The sequence below is a fragment of the Momordica charantia genome, assembly GCF_013281855.1.
Source record: "Momordica charantia cultivar OHB3-1 chromosome 6 unlocalized genomic scaffold, Mcharantia_2.0 BLBB01000006.1, whole genome shotgun sequence".
Classification (NCBI taxonomy): domain Eukaryota; kingdom Viridiplantae; phylum Streptophyta; class Magnoliopsida; order Cucurbitales; family Cucurbitaceae; genus Momordica; species Momordica charantia.
Genome location: NW_028275164.1, coordinates 32,734,599 through 32,755,279, shown reverse-complemented (window position 1 = coordinate 32,755,279; position 20,681 = coordinate 32,734,599). Strand labels below are relative to the sequence as shown.

Genomic DNA, 20,681 nt, shown 5'->3' with positions numbered 1-20,681 from the left:
ATCTGAGAACCGAATTGAACTAGTAAAAACCAACCGAGTTGGTTCGGTTGGGTTCGTTACACGCCCCTATTTATTTTTTAATATATCTTAGATAAAAGATTAAAGGAAAGAAATGACTAGGAAGTCATAAAGCCTATTGGTCAACAATCTGTGAAAACGACATGCATGAAAATTCCTTGCAATTTGGATGGAAAGAGTAGGGTTTTTAAGTCCCCAAAGTATGGCATCTATAAAATCAAATTTCTCCCACTAAACAGAACCAAACTCCTTTGTCCAAATTTGTGTGAGAGAAAAAAAAAGAGAGAGATCAGAGTTGTGAATTCAATGGAGAGATCTGAGAGAGGAAAGGAGAAGAAGAGGGCGAGACCCATTTCTGAAGATCATGAAGAAGAAGATCATGACTCTGAATTCAACACAACTCGTCCTCGATCTCGATCTCGACCTCGACCTCGACCTCGACCTCGCGCCTCCTCTCTGCTCAATGGGTTTTCTTCTCTTTCTCTCTTACTTTTTTTTTTTCTATTTTTTCAAGCTTTTCTCTTCTTTTCATTTTCCTCTTGTTATTATTATTATTTTTTTTTTAAATTTAGGGGTTCTCTCGACTTTCCTTCCTCCATTGGGTTGTTTTTTTTTTTTTTAAGTTTTTCTTGGTTTTTTCTTGTCTTCTCGATCTGTTCTATTTTCTTTAATATTCATTTCTAGGTTCTCTCGTGTCTATTTCTTTTCCTTTTTCCCTTTGCCTTTTTTTTTAAAAAATTATTTTTTTAGGGTTTCTCTCTGGTTTTCCTCACCCGTTTTCCCGTTTTTTTTTGGTATAAATATTTTAGATTTTCTCTCTCCTCTTCTCTCTTTCCTGTCATGTTGCTTCTTTTATTTATTTATTTATTATTTTTTTATAAATTCTTTTCTCTTTCTGTGTCCAGTTTTTAATTATTTTCTAGGGTTTATCTCTTTCTCACTCTACTTTTTTTTTCTTCCTTTTGCCCCCATTTTTAAAATTTTTTTCTCTGGGATTTCTCCCTTTCTCTCTATTTTTTTCTTCGCCCTTTTCCTGTTTTTTAATCATTTTCTCTCTCTCTCTCTTCTGTTTTTACAGTTGTTTTTAAAAAATTTCTAGGCTTAACCCTTATTCGATTTCCCTTCCCTTTTGCTAGGTTTTTTTTTTTTTTTCTGTGGGTTTTGTGAGTACTAATCTCAATTTCGAAATTTGGGACTGTTGGGTTTTCCAGCTGCTTCGAAGCTCAATCTGTAATGCTACAGCAGATTTTGTCTCCTCAACAATTGGCTACACTCGAAAATTTTATCCGATCTGTGGTACTTTCAACCCCCTCTCTCTCTATTTTAATTATTTTCCAGATTCCAAACTTAAATCCAAAACAAATCTCTAATAATATGTTCATCATTTTCTACAGGTCCAGGAGGTGGTGGAGATCCAGGTTCCTTCTTGCATTCGCTCCATTCTATCAAGGTCTGTCTCCTAAATTTAATTCATTAAACTTTTTTGATTGATCATATATAATCAATTTTGTTTTTCTTTTTTCTTTTTCAGAAACAGCCAACTTTGTAATGATCTGACTGGAAAAGAGGCTCTTGCCGGATCTGGAACTTTGAAGTTCAGGTTATTTTTCGAAAAGAATCAAATTGCCTCCACCATTTTTACCAACAACGAAATCAAAGCAAAGGATGGCACACTGCTTGCAGTTTCAATATGCGACACCACCAACTCCAACTCCATCATCGGGATCGGTCCTCTTTCGTCAGCCTTGGTCGAGATCGTCGTCCTCGACGGAGAATTTGGCTCCGGGCAACGGGGAGACGAGACCTCGTGGAGTGTGGATGATTTCAAAAACAGTATCGTGTCTCAAAGGGAGGGGAAAAGGCCTTTAATTGTGGGGGCTCTGAAGCTCTATCTGGAAAATGGTGTTGGATTTATCAAAGGTCTAAGCTTTACGGACAACTCGAGCTGGACAAAATCTAAGAAGTTTAGATTCGGAGTAAGAATTGTAGATGAGAAAATCTTGACCAAGTTTTCAAGAATTGGAGAAGGTGTTTCTGAACCCTTCAGAGTGATGGATCATCGTGGAGAAGGTATACGATTCTCATCTCAATTTCTAGCTATGAAAATTATGTCTTTCTGATCTCTAAATTTGAACTTGTTTAATTTTTAGTGTACAAGAAGCACCACCCTCCAAAGAAGGGAGATAAAATATGGAGATTGGAAGGGATCGGCAAAGATGGCACATATGACACCCGCTTATCCGCTGTAAACATCAAAACTGTGGATGATTTCTTGAAGGTTTATCATGAAGAGGGTGGTGCATACCTAAGGAAGGTACAGGCGAAAGACAAAACTTCAAAATCTTTAGAACTCCGTTGATAATGATTTCGTTTTTTGTTTTTTTTTTTTTCAAAGAAACGATAAACAAGTTTTTGGAAATGACTTTTGTTTCGTTTTTAAAATTTGGCTTAGATATGTAGGTGGGAGTAGTGGTTGTAATTAAACTGGTTTATTTGAGGAATTGTTAAATTTATTGTTGTCTTGGTGTGCAGATTCTTGGAAGAGTCCCAAAAATTACATGGGAAAAGATGGTTTCTAATGCTTTAGAATGTGATGACCATGTGATGGCCCCCTTGGCCTTGGATCCTAACTTTGGGGTCCACTCGGCCGGAAATGAAACCACACGAGGTGAAGCTTTGAATGACAATTTTGAAGTCGGTGACGAGCCAATGAATTTTGGTGACGATGATACGCTTTCAGAGAACATCGAAGATCAGAAATTTGACGACAAAGTTCAAGACTTGGCATCCTTCAATCCAACCTCTGGGGTCTCTCCCTTATCTAAAGATTACAATGTTGATATGATCAAACAAAAGCAACAATATAAATAGGCCCAAAAGAGAACTTCAAAAACTCTCAAAATCAGCCTAAAAGACAAACCCGTGATTAACCTATCTTTTTCGAACCCGCCAAATTGAAAACTATGTTAGAATCCATATAAATGAATTAAATTTACCCAACCCATCAGCTTAAACTTTTGGGTTGAGTGGTGGTTTGTTCATCCTTAAGAAACTAAAACCTGAATTCCACATTAGTTACAAGAGATATCAGAAAGAATATTTATAGTATATATAAATAAACGACACTATCTTACGTAGGCTTAAGTTTAAAGTAGACAATACGGTACAATTAGATAGAAATATGGAGGATTCATTGTCCTAACAAAAACTATTTGACCTCTCTTCAAACCATCCCAAAAAACTAAGCCCATCTAAAATGATCAAACATCTATCTCAAAATCAGCCTATAAAACACTAAGCCCAAAAAAAATGATTAGACTTTCTATATCTATTTCTCTCTCTCTCTAATGAAGTGGGATTAAACTGAGTTATTTTATGTAAAAGCAGCAAAATTTGATGGACAACAACTTGGAAGAAGGCCAGCAAAAGAGTTTCAGTGGTGGCCATGGGCTTTCACAGACACTGTTTTCAGCTCATGAATTTGGTGGCCACCTTCAAGCCCCGGCATCCTACCGTCCAAGCTTTGAGGTAGGTGTAAATCTGCTCGATTCGGTTCTTTTGAAAAACCAATCTTTTCCTGGTTCGGTTGGTTTTTTCAAAAGCAAACCGAACCGAACCACTTAATTGTAAGAATATTAATAGAGACCGAACCGAGCCGAACGTTAGTTGGAAACTGAATTGATTCGGTTTGATTCGAGCTCACACGAGGAAACAAACCAAACCGCCTTGATTTGGTTTGGTTCGCCGATTTACATGGTTCGGTTCTTAACATCCCAACTTCTCTCTCTCTATCTCTACTAAAATTAATGGAGTTTAAACTAATTAATTTGATTTATATCATATGAAAGCAGCAAACTTTGGCGGAAAATTATGAAGCAATGGGACTAGGTGGAGGTTTGGAAGGGATCGAGGAGCGAGAATGCAGCAATATGTTCTATGATGGTATTTAATTAATTTGAACTGATCAATTTCTCTCTCCTTCTTTAAAAAATAATCTCTTGATAAAAATATTTATTTCCCTTGACAGATTATTCGTCATTGTTGCCACATGAAGAGGCTTCAATCCCATGCATCCACAACCATGAAGTGGAAAATGCAACCACTTCCAACCAATATTATCAAGAACGATCTTGGACTGAGTTGGTGCCTAAACCCAAGTAAGGCAAGTGGATGCTCATCCATATTTATTTTTCTATATAATATAATATTAGTTGAGCAACAAAAACAATCTCTCTCAGCTTTCGGCTTTTTTCTTCCCATAAATGACCGTAGCGTCATAAAAACAATATTTCGTTTTTGTTTTCGATGAATAATGTTTTTATCTTTTCGATCTAGACTTATAAACTCTGTTTGAATGCATTAGAATGTTATTTGTTTGTGCTTAATCTTTAGATGGAAAGGGTTGGATCGGATATTCGAACCAATGACGCTTTGTTTATTTGTTCTTCGATCTAGTTTTTGCAAATCAAGATATTTGAAATAGTTGCAACCCTACATACATAACTACCATAAATGATATAAGCATGTTTAAATGATCCTGAGGCGAGAGAGAATAATTTTGGGGTTTTGGTTGTCATTTTATATAGTTAATTACATAATTTTACTCATGATTGTGTTTATTTCTTTAAAATATTGACTTAAAAGGATATATATATATATATATATATATAGACGATAATACTGTTATTTTTTCCACAAAGTTTTAGAATTTTTTTTTTAATTAACCCTAACCTATTTGGACCAATAACAAGCCACTCATAATGATTAAATTGCAATTTGTTTGAAATAAAAAAATTATATTTATGCAATATATAATTATAATAGTAGGCTAAGTTCTTGTCTAATGTCACTACAATATTAATTATTTTATGTGTGTAAAAATAATTAAAAATGATAACTTTATATTATGATGGTGAATAGATCAGAATTCCTCTTTTTGTAATTAAAAATTCTCTCATGTTGGTTTGGATCAATAAGTTATTTAGAAAGAGTACCTAACACACTCTTTAAAAAATTTCACTTTACTTAATTAATTATAAAATAGTAATTTAATAAAGTACGCCAATAATGTGTAAGAATGAAAATGAGGTTATTAATTTATAGATTACCACTTTGGTCCTACAATTTAGGTTCAGTTTCAAAATTGGTTTCTGTAGTTATAAAAATTTTAAATGGGTTGTCATACTTTAGCTAAACTTGACCTAATCATCATCCTTGAACATTTATTTACCTCAATTTCCCCATATTTTTTACTCAACGCCCTTCAATCAATCAACATATATATAGTTGACCATATAGAAAAAACCAGTTTATCACCACATTAGTAAAAAAAAACATGCATTAAATATGGTACCGAGTCCCAGATTGTTAGGTTTTACCAAACTACAAGAACTAAGTTAAAAATTTTAGAATTATAGAGACTAAATTAAAACTAATCTCAAATCGTGAAAACCAAATTAGAACTCTTAATAAAATCATAGTTGGGAATCAAATTGAAACTAATCATAAATCGTAGGAACTAAAACTATAGATGTAACCTTAATTTAATTAAATAAAACACTAAAAGTTAAAAAGTAATTATTTAGAAGATATAAAAAAAGTAATTATATTTAGAAAAATAATTGTATTGCATTTCATGCGTCCATCAACCAATCTAAGATGATACTGTCCTCCTGAGTATACCTGAATTGATTAACACATATTTTCGATCAAAAGATTAGAAGTTTGAATTATCCTTAGTGTTATATACCAGTGAACTAAAAAAAGATAAAGATATTTAATATGATTTTTTTCTTAAGTATCTTCAAGATTTTTGTTTGCTTAAAATTATGTGGTTTTATTTTTATATGTCAATTTAATCGGTTCTTATTTTTGGGTTTTTGATCTTTTATTATTATTATTATTATTATAGAATTATCTTCTAAAGAATTGAGCTGTTTTGTAATAATATAACTTTTAACATTTGTTGATTATAGTTCATCAAATGGTAAGTATGTATTATGTCAGTCAACTTACATATTTACACATAATATTGAAAATCAATACACATGAACAATAATTTAGAGAGAACACTCCAATAATTTGACATTATTTTATATTAAGAGAGAGAGAAAGGAGGGAGAGAATTAGGGGAGGCAATGTTAAAAAGTAGAGAGCAATTTTATAATAAAAGGAGAGTTTGTGTTTTTTATGCTTTGTGTCCATATGCCATCATCATTGCTAAACTAAATTAATAATTTCCAAGAGATAGAATTATTAAATACTTATTTGATAAATTATTTATATATCTATATATAGCAATAAGAATGATAATAAAATGTTATTGTATATTAATTTTTGTCAACCCTAGTTTAACTATTTTTTTGACATCTAGTTTAACTAATAAAGAGTTAAGACATATATCATCGATGCTAATTAAAAAAATACTAATATCTAAATTAATCGTAAGGATATGTAGCGTAATGGTGCAAGTAAGAAAAAAAAATATTAAAAGAAAAAAGAAAAGTTTTGATTGGCTTAGTGGGTTCAATTTTTTATTTTCAAAACAAGTTGGTTCAAGTTTTCTCTATTTGAAAATTGACTTAGTTGATTTCTTCTAATTAATTAGTAATTTTTGGTTTAATGATTTGTCCAATTTTCAAAAATAATTTAGCAATAAATTTTTGATTTTTAAATTGATAAATCATTTTAGAATCGGCCATCAAAACTTGACTTATTTATATCTATACCCATAAATCAATTTTTACCCAAAAAAAAAAGGAAAATTGAATTTTTAGGTCTGGAACCAAAATGTCAACAATTATGAGATATGAAAATTTAAGCTCGAATCGGAAAAAATTAGTAAATGCCATTTATGGCTTAACCTCCTGAAAAAATTTGTCACAATAATGGATTTTTTTTATATGAAAACTTACTTAAAATTTCTTTTTTTTTTTTTAAAACACATTTGGTCCCTAACAATTTAATCTCTAAACTTTAGTTTGAAATGATTTAGTCCCTATACTTTCATTAAAGTAAAACGTTGAACTTTAACTTGTAACGATTTAGTCCCTATAGTTCAAAATTTGTAATAATTCAGTCCCTATCGTAAAAAATTTTATTAAACTTAACAAAAAAATTTCAAGGTAAGGAATAAATCGTTACCAACTTTAAATTACAAGGGTTAAATTGTAACATATTAAATTCAAGGACTAAATTGTTATCGATCTGAAAGTATAGGGACTAAATCGTTACAAACTAAAGTTGAGAGACTAAATTATTACTTTAGCTAAAGTATAGGGACCAAAAGTGTTTTATGACTTTTTTTTTTTTTTAGGTTTGCCTTCTTTTTTTTAATCTGAAATGGATCTTCAAAGCAATCACGTGTTTTTTTTAATGTTTCATTAATTTTAATGGCTTTTATTTCTAATGGGGGCATTCCTTTTAGGTAATTCCCATCTTTGCTATATAAAAAAAAGTTATTCCCATCTTATATTCGTTTTCTATTATTTTCTTTTTCTTTTTTTTTTTATCTTTTATTTTTTTTTGTTTTTTGTTTTTTTTTTTAGAGTAAAGATTCCCATCTTGGATATAGATATTTCAATAAACAGTAATAGTAAAAATGATGCAATACTCTTAGTCATTAAAATGATAGGGCTCCTTAAAAGTCTAACCTCACATGAATATAAGAGACATGTTTACTTCCAACCATATGTGTAATGCCTAAATTCATGCAAGCTATCCTAAAAAATACTCAATTGACTTATTTCATAAATATTTTTTTTTTTTCAAATAAAATTTTAAACATGATTTTTTTTAAATATATGTTTTAAGTCTTTAGTTAAATTTCAAATTCTAAGATTAAAAAAGATACATTTAAGAAATAAGTAATTTTGTTAAATAATAATGTTATTAAATGTGTTGTAAGCATGCTAAATTATTAATATTAATATTATTATTTTGAGAAAATAAGTACCATGTGAGAAACATATACCAAAAAGGAAAAAAAAAGGTCTGCTTCTAATCGAGAGAAATGTCATAATTACAAGAGAGGGGGCTGATTTGGAAGATTAAAGAGATACAAAAATCTTAATATTCTTCCAAAGGCTATTGAGCGATTTTGATGAATCCACGAAGGTTATGTTGTGCTCCAACTAAGTGTTCTAGAAAAAAGAACCAGTTGCATGTGTTGCACCATAATATTACGTTTCTAGAGAGAAACCAGGTGGGAGAGGCTCTCACATACAAAGTGATCAATGAAATTAGGGAGCACAATGCCTATTTGAAAAATATCGAAGAGGTGAGCCCATAAAGACACTATGAAGGGGCAGTGAAGAAACAGATGATCCAGAGTTTCGTTGGAAGAATTACAAAGAGGGCATCAATCTAGACTAATATATAATGATGGCATCCGTAAATTGAAGCTAAGGCTCGAGGAAGGATACACCAACTAAAGAATTTACATCGTTTGGAGAAGTGTGGCGAAGCTAAAGTATGAAAATTGAAAATCACTATATGTAAAATTTTTAATAACAAAGTTACAAAGGCCCAAGTCCTACCTAGCTAGAATAGTAGGTAGATTGGCTATCGTCTTTATAAACTAAATCCTAAACTCTGAATTGAGATAAGTAAGACACTTATTAGAAGTAAGGTTTAAAATATCGATGTCCACGAAAATGTTGAAGTCTCATTTTTATAGAAATTTCGATCAAAATATTGATGTTGGTGGATATTTTTTAGAAAAGAATAGGAATGAAAAAAATCATAAAAAATATTTTAATAAACAAATAAGTATTTCACCATTTTTAAATTAGTTAAAAGTTCTTTATTACTAAAATTATGTCTACATTAGTGATATTTTATTAATATTTTTTTTTTGACCATGGGCATGTCGATGTCTAACCACTCAAAATGTCAACGAAAATTTAATACCCTTCCTAAGAGTATATAAACATTTGAAAAAATAGCTTAAAATCACATTCCTTTCAAATTATAATTTTCACCGATCTTTATTAACAATTGAAGTAATTAATCTTTATAGCTAGAGAATCATAGATTTCAGTCCTTAAAACTTTTATTTTGGTTTCATTTTCAGGTCATATTTCAAAATTATATGTTTATGTCTCTAAATTTCACATGAGAATAGTTGGGGACATTTCGATTGAATTTCTATATTTCATTATATGGACTTACATATTAACTCGTAGGTATTGAATTTAGCATATCAAATTTGGAACTAATTGATGTGTAAAATTTCAATTACACCATAGGAAAAATGACCAAAAATAACCAAATCAACCGTGAAGGTTGGGAGGCCCCAACAGAATATATGTAAAAACAAAAGATCACAATCTCCTCTCCAATTCCTTTTTTTTTTTTAGTAAGTTTTTTCTTCTCCAATTATTTTATACATCAATATTGATTTAAATACTATTTTATTCGGGTAATTTTTATCCATGTTCTTTTAAAAAATCTATTTTAATTTCTATACATTTTAAACTTATGTTGTATTACCGTTGAGCTATGCTCGCTTTGGTAGATATGTATCTTTTAAATGCCTATTTTGATCATTTCTATAATTTTGAAAAGTAATTATTTTATTATTTTTATTTACAAAATTTTTAATACAAATGGAATATTTTTATTAATTTATTGACATTTCAATAAATTTAGTAACAAATTTGTGATGGAAAGTGTGATTGAAAATGTTAGGTTTCATTTCAATAAAAATGAAATGTCCTCCAAATTTTTTACACAAGATATTATTTTTATTCATTTTCCATTTTAGTATAGACACTCTCATTTTATGGCTACATTTAAATAAATTTAGTAATGAAACATGTCATGCTAAAATTTTGATAGAAATAAATGAGAATAAAATATAAATACACATCTCTAACAATATCAAACAAACAAAAAAAGGAAGGAAAAGAAAATGAGTTAGGAAATATTAAAAAAATATATATATTCTTTTTATAAATGAAGTCCCATTTAAATCAATGTTACAAAATTTTCTATATTTTTTTACAACTAAACATCACATCACATCACAATTCTATTTTATTTTAATGAAAAAAATTGAAAGAATATGAGTTTTTTGACATAATTTTATTAGGTTAATGACAAAAACAAAACTTTTGAAACCATGGTGCCTATTTAGCTTATAGAAGTTTCTCTTTAGTTCATATATTTTAAAATTTTTTTATAAGGTTGGTGAGCTTTTCAAAATTTTGTTTAATATGTCTTTATTATTAAGTCTTATGTGGCATCACTATTTATAAAAACACAACATTAAGTTTAAATGATATTATTTTAATTTAATCAATTAATTAACTTTTTTTAAAAAATTGGCTTTTACTCATAAATCTGTGAGGTGGTCTTTTACCGTAAACTTTCAATTACATCAAATTAAACTCTTACAAGTTTACTTTTTGTTTCATTTCTCCTCTTCCCTTGATAGTTTAACAAAAGTCAAACCTAACTTATTACTTTAAATGACAATCAGAATTTGCTCAAAATTAAATTTAATGACGACCCAAATTTAAAAATTGAGCAAAACTCACAAAATTGATATGCTTTCCATCTAGATAAAAAAAGACATATATTTTTTTATCATTTTATTATTATTTATTTTACGAGAGAACGTAGATTTGAACTCATTTTTAGTGGAGAGGTCCAAGTTGAATTTGCCCTAATTTTATTAAAAAAGTAGTGTTATTTATGGTCAGAGTATGCAAAATGGGATTTTCAATATGCAAAAATATAGGAAAAAAAATTTGCCAATTTCATGTAAGATCCGGTGGGCCACTGCGGATTTGATCAAGTTCATATTTCCATTTATTTTTCATAACCGTTTCTAATTTTAAGAACACCGATAGAGAAGATTATATATTATAAATTTGAATTCGCACTCTTAGACGCAGTCACATTCCACGTACTCGCAGAAGAGTTTTTCTCCTGGATTCCTTCTGGCAGGTTAGGTTGTTTCATCGTCTTCTTTTTTGTGTTAATTTGCTTCTCTGAGTTTTCCTCCTGAGAAAATTGACGAAGAGAAGGAATTCCAGGAAGAACTTCTAGTTTAAGGTGCTCTATTCGTGTTTATCCCCACGGCATTTCGGTGATATTCCTTCAATTTTGTGAAACTATGGCGTTATGCTTGTTTTAGGTTGATGATTGGCTGTTTGGTTCCGAGTTATTGTTCAGTTGTTTTGGAGTTTCATATATTTCTCCTCAACGCTTTATTAGAGAAGTTTATTCGCTATGTTGCAGTTTCTTTTTCTCTGCTAATCTGCGAGTATTCATCATTAGTGTGTGTATGTTGTTTTATTCTTAGAATATTGTTTCTTGTCGCCTTTTATTACTTTCTAGCCTTCTTAGTTTAAAATTTTAGTATTCTTGGTGTACTTCACACAGTATTAAAATGTCAACTGGAATCTGCCTTTTTGACTTGACTTGAGGGATAAAAATAGGGAGTAAATCATATTGTTAAAGTGATCGTAAAAGGGAAAAATCATGAAAGTCCACTGTTCTTCTTTTCTGAATAAAAGAACACGTCTTAAACTCTATTTTTAGGGTGTTTAGGAGCTATGTCTAAAAATAGTGTTCGGTCTTAAAGATATTAAGATAGATTTTTTTTTTTTTTTTTTTTTTTTTTTTTTTTTTTTGTTGATAGCTCGTTTGACAGAATAATTCTTAAAAGCAGATTTCAAGAGAAACAACAGTGTTTAGGAGGCACATGACAGACAGACAAGTTTAGAAGGTGACTGAAGGCAAGACGGATAGTTAGGGAAAAGCCTTATCGAACTAAGGCTATATAAGATGCAAGAGATAAGATTCTACTGAAACAATCAGTAACCAAAATAAAGAGATTGGGAGAGAGGTGATCTCCTAGTCTAAGACCCCTTGTTGCATGAATCTTTCCACGTGGTTTGCTATTTATGATGATTGGAAGTTTACAGATGAAATACATCCCTTAATAGGCCTATAAGTAATGTAATGGCTTTGTTATCCGATTGCAGTTAACATTGAAATTAATAAAATAAGTTGACCCATTTTCTCATTGAAAGTTGTGGCTTGTTCTTTTGTTTTCTTTCATCTTTCTCCACGAAAGTTTGATTTCTCATTTTCTTACTAGTCTCACCATTATGATACTTCTAAAAAACAAGAACTTATGCTGTCTATATCACGAATAATCATCCCAGTTTCCAACTTTGGCACATGTACTTTGCTTTACGAGCCCTCTAGCATAGGCCTTGCTTGCATTTTTCAATTTTAAATAATTGTAGTCTGCACCATCTCGGACTTCTATTTCTCGTTCTGTCCTTTCCTTTTTAAAAATATTGTAGTAACTTGGATTGCTATAGCTCCCTGAGATCATCTTGTGGCATTTTGAAGTTGACTTTTTAAATAGCACCAGTCACTCCTTGCCTTTGATTAAGAGATTTTAGTGGGACCAGTGCATATATTATTACTATTTTGTTTTAATCATTGCCATCCTCATTCTCTATTCAAGTTTCTTTTTCTTCTTAATTTTTTAGGGTCATCATTTTGTCAATTGGCATGGGATTCGATCAAAGTGTTGCTGAACCACTTGACCCTATAGATCAAACTCATCTAGCGTGGAACATTACTGTGCATTCCCTTTCTGATCTATCTTATATATCCCCTGTCGTATTCTTATACCTCCTAAAAGAATGTTATGTTCGTGGTATGTCTCCCCTTCCGCTTCTTATGATGTATGTAGAAGCTCTGTTGTGTTGTTGCACTCCTTATTTGGTCATGTTTGTCTATATTTATCATTTAAATTTTTGTCTAGTGTATGAACTGCGAAGCTTATCTTGTTTTGATTCATATGTGAACCTTTGTTTTATGGAGAAGATAAAAGATTTTAATTTTTGAACGAAATATACAAAAGAGGAGGAAACTGGAAAGTCTTCCAATTGATTTGTAATTTTGTATGTGAATTTGATATAATTTGACTCACTTTGCTCTTCACTTTCTAAGAACGACTTTCTTGTTTGTGCTCAACAAGTATTCTTGTTTGTGCACAACAAGTATTCTTCAAGTTATGTCAAATACTCTCTTTCCTGTGTTCAAAGGGTGTTGCCTATATATTTCACTTGATATGTCATTCTTTATGTTGTATACCTTTGCCAAACATAAGATTACTAGTTCAAGATTTAGAGCTCATCAAGCAGGTATCTTTTTAGAGCTCATGCTCATTAAGTACGTAGTTTTTTTTGTCATACCCGTATAGGAGTTATTCTGATTTATCTTCATTCAATTTATTTATTTTCTCCATTTTATTGTCATGGAGTGCAAATTTAGGCACGTTGAAAGCAACTAAGAAGTTTCGATTTCTTCAGCAACAAGTTCATCTAGTACTTCATAATGGTCCCAGACCTGGACCAGCTACATTTGTTATTCATTGCCTATATGTCTTGCCTATATTTGGGATATATAGTGAGGGATTCAGTCACTTGATTACATCAGCTCTTCAACGTTTTCTGAAAGTAGTGATAACCTCGGCGGACCTTGACAAGGCAAAGGACCTAGCTGCTCAGTTATTTATGGATATTGTTGAAGGATTCATTGAGCATGATGAGAGGATAATTGTTAAGATTTTACAGGTATTTGATGTTCAATTGACCAACATTGAGAAAGTTCTGCATGAATCAAAGGCGAAAAATAGGTGTTTCTCTGGTTCAGCCAAAGACTTTGTTGAACGATATGTTTCTGAGTTAATAGAATCTCAGTCTTACGTGACAGCAGTCGATCTGCTAGAGCATTTTTCTATTTACCAGTCTGGGGAGTCTCTTCTCTATAGCATGTTAGAGAAAAATGAATTCAAAGCAGCTGATAAATGGGCCACATTTATGGGAAAGCCAATGTTATGTCTGCTTGTCCAGGAGTTGTTAGATAGAAACAAGGTAAAAAGTGCGTATGGCATTATAAAGAAAAATGATCTTCAGAAGGAACACCCTGATGTCTATCAGAAGTGTAAAGAAAGGTATTTTGATGATCCCTATGCTGTGTTTTTTTTCTTTAAACTCATTTTTCTTGTGCTTTTGGTATTGGTCTATGTTTCATCGACTGAAAAGTTTATGAATAACATATGATTCTACCCCTAGCTCCTTGAAGAAATTAGCGGAAAAAGGATGCTGGGATGTCGCTGAGGCAAAAACAAACAGCAATAGACAATTTCTTGAATATCTGGTGGGTAGCCTGTGGATACATACTCATATCTTGAAGATTCTTTAGGATTATATATACTTCGTTAAACAAACTTTTGAATATTTGATTGGGTTTGAACAAATAATTTCAAAGCTTATAGTCCTCGTATTTTTACCTAAGCATGATGTGTTTTAAGGTTTACTTGGCATTGGAGGCTGGTTACTTCGAAAAGGTTGATGAACTTTGCAATAGGTACTCCCTTACAGGTTTTTCGAATATCAAAGGTATGCCATCTGTACTATATTATCTTGATCACTTAGATTTTCATTGTGAATGTCTGACCGTTATCTCCTGCTTTAACAAAATCAATATCACATATCAGACGTGTACTTAGAAGTGAGGACTGTGAACTACCTTGTAGCCTTAGCCTAATCCATGCCTTATTACCAATAAGCTCTAGAAGAAAGATGATCAATATTCTCAGGTTAAAATCTTTAATTGACCTAGAGGTTACTCTTCGTCAAGTCTTTGTGACAAGACAACCTTGATTTTCATTAAATTTTCAAGGGATACTTTGAGCAGTTAATTATCCCACCTTTATTGAAGAGTTGTAAATTATCTTTTGTTCCATCCCCATGATCCAGCCTTTAAATAACAGATGTTACCATCGATTCAGTTGTAAATTATCTTTGGGTAACCTAGGATGGTTTCCATTAGGACCAAATATTGATTCCTGTACATTAAACATTATATAGCTTCACTGCTCTTGGTCATTAGTTATATGGAGCTTTGAATTACTGCAGTTAAATTTTATTTGTATTGCATAAAACTTTACCTTGGCTGATTTATATTGGCTAACCTAACGTGCATACTGGTTTTCTGTAGAACGTGAGAAAGTTTTTGGACAGAATCACTATTTGAACCTTAATCAACTAATTTCTGGAGATATATTATGGGTTGATAAAGCCGATGATCTACATCGCGCAATATGCCATATTGACGAGTGTAAAGTTGTGGGTGTTGATTGTGAGTGGAAACCTAACCATATAAAGGGCAGCAAACCGAACAAGGTATCTTTGATAAATTCTTGCTACTCTCTGTTAGTGCTTTTCTCCTCTGATTCCTTCTCGTATCCGTATCTGCACCACCCTTTTTTTTTTTTAAATCTCATAAGAACAGTGAAATAAGGCACCTGTTATTTTGCTACTTTGAATCAAAAGGAATAATAAGGTTTTCAACAATACAGATAAGTCTTTGGGGAGCATCTTGGATCATATAATTTTTGTAGCCCTCCATGGCATAAATTCTATGCTCCTTATAATACTTACACTCACAATCTAATTGAAAGAGTTGTTATGTAACTTCTGGCTTTGAGCTTGGCTTTACTCCCATCCTTTTTGTAATCTCATATTATCTATGAAATTGCTTCTTAGGCAAAAAAATAAAAATAAAAAATCTTCAGAATCAGAATTTTTATTGGTAATCTTAAATTGGTAGGATGCATAGTAATTTGAAAATTTTGGTAGTTGCCTTGCTGCCATCCAAACTGTAGTTATTAACTTTCTTAGAATATTTATAGTGTTTTACCTGTCCTGTTTTTGAGAAAAGAATTGATGTGTCGCTTTATGTTTACGCATCTCTTGATTTTATATTGTGAGAACTTTTCCCTTTGGTTTCACCACATTTATGTTCAGGTATCTATTATGCAAATTGCTTCGGAGAAAATGGTTTTTGTCTTCGACTTGATAAAGTTATACAACGATGTCCCCGACATCCTGGATAATTGCCTGACCCGCATCTTACAGTCTTCTAGTATTTTGAAGCTCGGTAAGTGATGTCTGTACCTTCGTATGTATATATTAATAAACAATACACAATATGATGTCTTATAAATGTGACTGTATTGCTGCTGCATCTATGTTTGCATGTAACAGCTCCCTTTTCTTTTCTAGGATTGCTAATTTTTGAGTAAATGCTTTCTTGCCTTTGTAGGTTACAATTTTCAATGTGACACAAAGCAACTGTCCCATTCATATGAACCATTACAGTGTTTCAAACGCTATGAGATGTTACTGGACATTCAAAGTGTATTTAAAGAGCATCGTGGAGGTCTATCTGGGCTGGCGAAGGTAACGTAACTGCAAATACAATAAAGTTTCTTCTTCCTGGAATTTGAAATGGTACCTAATTGGTGTTTCTCATGCTATGAGCCACTCCTAGTATCATCAAGGTTTTGCAAGTCGATGTTGACGGAAATATCGAGTTCTCAATTTTGTAGAATTGTAGATGGAATTAATGATAAAATGCAGCTGATGATGAATGTTCTTAGAAAAATTATAAAAATCAAGAAATTCACAAAATCAAATATTTTAATTAACAACTAAATATTTTACCCTTTCTTTAATGAGTTAAAAACTCTTATTAATATTATGTTCACATTAGTGATATTTTATTGATATTGATTTATATTATGAGTTGAAAACTCTTATTAATATTATATTCATATTAGTGATATTTTATTGGTATTGATTTATTTTTTGTCAAATTTTTTGCAGACAGTATGGGACTGTGAGTTCACCCTTTATATTGATGTCAATTACATAGACATGGAAATGTCAATACAGAAATTTAATAACTTGGATACAAAACCCTTTCTGTTTTAGGATAAATCTAGGAGTTCAATAGATTCTGGGAGTATCTCGTTGCCTCAATTTAGTTCTCTTTCTATCACTTTTCCTATTTATAGTCTTTACTTTCATGAACACGTTGAAAGCCATTATTAAACTTCAGATTGCTAATGGCTTATAGCCAGAACAAAGGCACGAATCTCTGAGGAGATCCTCTGTATATGACTAGGGAGATAGAAGATTAGGTAGGCCAAGCTCCAGGACTATTTGGTAGATTCTTTTTTTGGGTTTCTCTTTTACACTTGCTCAGTAATGAAATGGCTTCGTGTGTTTTATAAGAATTATATATAATATATCACAAATCAACTTCAGAATTGAATCTATTATTTCTTTTATGTGATAATTGTTCCAGAAAATCTTGGGAGCTGGATTGAACAAGACAAGAAGAAATAGTGACTGGGAACAGCGCCCCTTAACAGTGAATCAGGTCAATTTCTTTTCTGATATCTTACATTCGTTTATCTTTTGTCTTTGGATGGGGAGGAAGTGACTGAAGCAGCAGCAAGTGCATGAATTTCGTGTATTTATATATTTGTTATGATACTGAGGAGCGAAATATAGAAGAATAACTCTAACAATAGTGTATTTGGATCTTTTGTTATTATTGTTGAGAAAAGGTAAAAATGGGGTAAGGGAATTTAAACCCAAAATATACACTTTCTTTAAATCTATTGAACATCGTCAGATGAGTGGTCACTGGCGAATCATTATTTAATTTACAATACGCAAATATGGTAGTTTCTTCTCTCACATCAACAGTTCTTGAGAACTTATTTATCCTCATAATAAGAATATTGGAAAATGATTACTCCGCCTCCTACCGATTGTTTTGTCTTTTGACATCTTTTGAAGTTTTCCAAGTTCTATGCAGATTACAGAAGAGAAATGACCGAGGAATATGTTTCTTTTTTTTTTCTCCTTTTTCCACATTATAGTAAGGAAATTCATGAATTTTTAAAGGAGGTGAAATTATCTCATACACCCAATTGTCTCGTGTTGTTTTTTCTTGTAGATTTTAATGATTCTTTTAATTCCTCTTCCCAAGACATGAAATAAATCATTCATTAAAATAAAGTAGTATTGTTGAGCAGCTAGAATATGCGGCTCTTGATGCTGTCGTGCTCGTCCATATCTTCCGACATGTTCGAGATCAGTCGCAGTCATCTTTGACCACAGAGGGGGAAAAAAGACTCGAGTGGAAATCCTTTATTGTAAGTGTACTGTTCTTAGATTTGTTATCAGTTGGAAAAATTTGAAAATTTTGGATCCTCTTCAGGAGCAATTTTGACAAGTCATCCTCTTATCTTATCGTGTTTTCTTTACTATGGATTAATTTGTAGGTCTCTCACACGGATAAAGCCACAAAACCGAAACCGAAAAAGAAAAAAAGCAAAAGCATAAAGGAACCAGAAGTTGCAACCAACTTGTTAGGATCCTGATATGGTACACTTCTGCCCTTATTGTACAGGTTCATTTAGATCAGAATTATATGGTAATGTTCCAATTCCTTGTTTTTTTCCATTAAAAGTATTATGTAAATAATCAAACATGGTTGCTTATGTGATTATGGATGCATGCAGGAGGGTTTCTGTGTTAATGATCTCATTCCCTATATAATTTCCTTTCGCATGGGAAGAGTGGGGAAAATAAAGATCAAGAAAATTGCTAAAAATAGATTAATCAATTTGTTCAATCTTCAATTGTTGGACTTTTAGAGGTGTAATTTTGTTCTTGATATTAGGATTTTAAAAAGTAAGGTGGCTTATTACTAATTTATTGGCTTTTTTTTATGGTTAAAATACTATTTTGGGTCCCTCTACTTCTAAAATGTCTATTTTGGTTTATTTTAGTTCACTTACACAAAATATTAATTATTTTAAACTTATTTAAAAATTATGAAATACTTATTTGTTAATTTAAATATTTATTTCAAATTTTTTATTTTTATAATACTTCCAAAAATATCTATCGATATCGACATTTTATCAATATTTTTATCGATATCTCCATGAAATTGGGATTTTGACATTTCCATCAATATTAACATTTAAAATTTTAATGTAAAGTTCAATTTTAGTAAAATAAATTTATTTTTAAAATATTATCTAAAAAATAATTAAACATTAATGGTTATAATTCAAACACTAGATAGTTACTTTTGCAAAAATACAAGAACCAAATATGTTTTTAACTTTATTTTTATAAATTACAAACCTACAAACTAAAATCACACCCACAAACTAAAAAATTTATCCAGTTTTAAATTGCATCATTTTTTCTTAAAAGAACATTTTTTTTCTATATGAGATGAACATATATGTCATATAGGTTATATCATAGAAAGATAGTGTACGGGGATGTGTCATTTTTTCTATATGAGATCAACATATATGTATCATATAGGTTATAGACACGCTATAACCAGAGTTGAGAGACGTTACGAAACAAGATTTTTAATGATGTTTCAAGTGAAACATGTCGTCTTTCCCAATTCTTTCAAAAAGAAAAAGAAAAGAATTCTTTTTTGGATGTGAGATGAATATATATAAAGAAAACATTCAACAAGGGTGTAGTTTTTAAAAGTCAGAGAAGATTTTGGCGCACTTGTTCTTGATCCATTTAAAGCCTTTGTTGAGAGAACTTTTGAGCTTCCCTTCGACGGTGTAGAATTTATATTTGGCGACGCGGCGCTGCCTCTTGGCTTCAGGATCCTTCCACCATTTCTTCTTCTTCACTCGCTGCTCAGTTCGCAACGTCGTCTTGAACTGCAACTTACCTGATTTGATTGCTTCCATATCCTTTGTCATGTCGGAGCTCCGGTCACTCCCTTCAGAGTGCCGCTGCCCTGCCTCAAGATCGCCTCCGGGATTCAGATTAAGATTTGGAATTTGCCAATATTTTGTATTTGTTTCAGTTTCGGATTTGGAGAAGGAGAATGATTTGCTCCTCTTATTTAGGTTCTTTTCGGCTGGCTTTGTTGTTTATAGCAAATTTGTTCTGTAGATTTGGTTGGCACTTCCTAATTTCCTTCATTGCACTACTTGTTTTCCCTTTTACTTTTTGTTATGTATATTTTTTGTTTTGTTATATTCAATTTTATAGAATGTCGAAAAAAATGTGAAATATTAAAAAAAAAATTTGTATTTTTAATGGGTAGCAACAATATTTACCATATTTATAAATATAGTATCAACTTTTTGGTTTGGCAAATTTTTTAAAAACCAGACTTTTTGCTTGTTTTGTTTTTCTTTTTTTTTTTTTTTCAATTTTTCCCTCTAGTTCTTTCTAGAAATTGATATATTATAAGTATATCACTAATCACTCATAATATGAAGTATATCACTAATCACGGATAATATGAAGTATATCGATCACACTAAATATATGAATGATATACTCCATATTGCGTATATCGAAGTCTTCTTCAAAGTAGAGATTTTGGTTTAAGTAAACATGATGAGTTTCTTATTGTGATATATATCAAGTATTATCAACGATATACTTTATTTTAAATATATCACTAATATGATTTATATACCTGATATGAAGTACATTACTCACACCTTATATATTAATGAGATACTTTATTTTAGGTGTATATCACCGATATATTATTAATACACTTGATATTAGGGTTATCCATGTAAGAGTTCTTCTCATTCTTAGAGAATTGCCAATTTTAAGAGAGTAATCAAAATTTGCATTTGTTTTTTTGTTTGGGTCGACCCTTTGTTTTTTTTTTTTGGCTATATTTTTAAATCAGGAAAGTAATTGCTATATTTATAATTAATTATTAATTTTTTTTTGCAAGCAAATCTTTAAAAA

General features: G+C 31.1%; 2 protein-coding genes across 5 annotated transcripts; both read left to right on the top strand.

The window, feature by feature from the left end:
* The first annotated feature begins 220 nt into the window (after window positions 1-220).
* LOC111026027 (calmodulin-binding protein 60 A-like) lies at window positions 221-4,422 on the top strand. The gene is made up of 9 exons (XM_022303991.2): window positions 221-485; window positions 1,230-1,314; window positions 1,413-1,468; window positions 1,550-2,088; window positions 2,169-2,332; window positions 2,551-2,826; window positions 3,406-3,546; window positions 3,870-3,960; window positions 4,046-4,422. The coding sequence occupies exons 1-9, from the start codon at window positions 325-327 to the stop codon at window positions 4,177-4,179; spliced, it is 1,647 nt and encodes a 548-aa protein (XP_022159683.1). The 5' UTR covers window positions 221-324; the 3' UTR covers window positions 4,180-4,422.
* Window positions 4,423-10,825: 6,403 nt separating this feature from the next.
* On the top strand, window positions 10,826-18,556 carry LOC111026160 (Polynucleotidyl transferase, ribonuclease H-like superfamily protein). 4 transcript variants are annotated; one of them, XM_022304181.2, is made up of 12 exons: window positions 10,830-10,971; window positions 11,699-11,875; window positions 12,534-12,703; window positions 13,324-14,005; window positions 14,127-14,211; window positions 14,366-14,453; window positions 15,055-15,239; window positions 15,864-15,996; window positions 16,162-16,298; window positions 17,209-17,283; window positions 17,948-18,067; window positions 18,197-18,556. In XM_022304181.2, exons 3-12 carry the CDS (start codon window positions 12,556-12,558, stop codon window positions 18,293-18,295), a joined length of 1,752 nt encoding a protein of 583 aa, XP_022159873.1. In that variant the 5' UTR covers window positions 10,830-10,971; window positions 11,699-11,875; window positions 12,534-12,555; the 3' UTR covers window positions 18,296-18,556. The 4 variants fall into 4 exon arrangements, with proteins under 4 accessions (XP_022159875.1, XP_022159873.1, XP_022159874.1 ...); XM_022304182.2 differs by having other exon boundaries at window positions 10,863-11,079; XM_022304183.2 differs by lacking the exon at window positions 11,699-11,875 and having other exon boundaries at window positions 10,826-10,971.
* The last annotated feature ends 2,125 nt before the right edge of the window (window positions 18,557-20,681 follow it).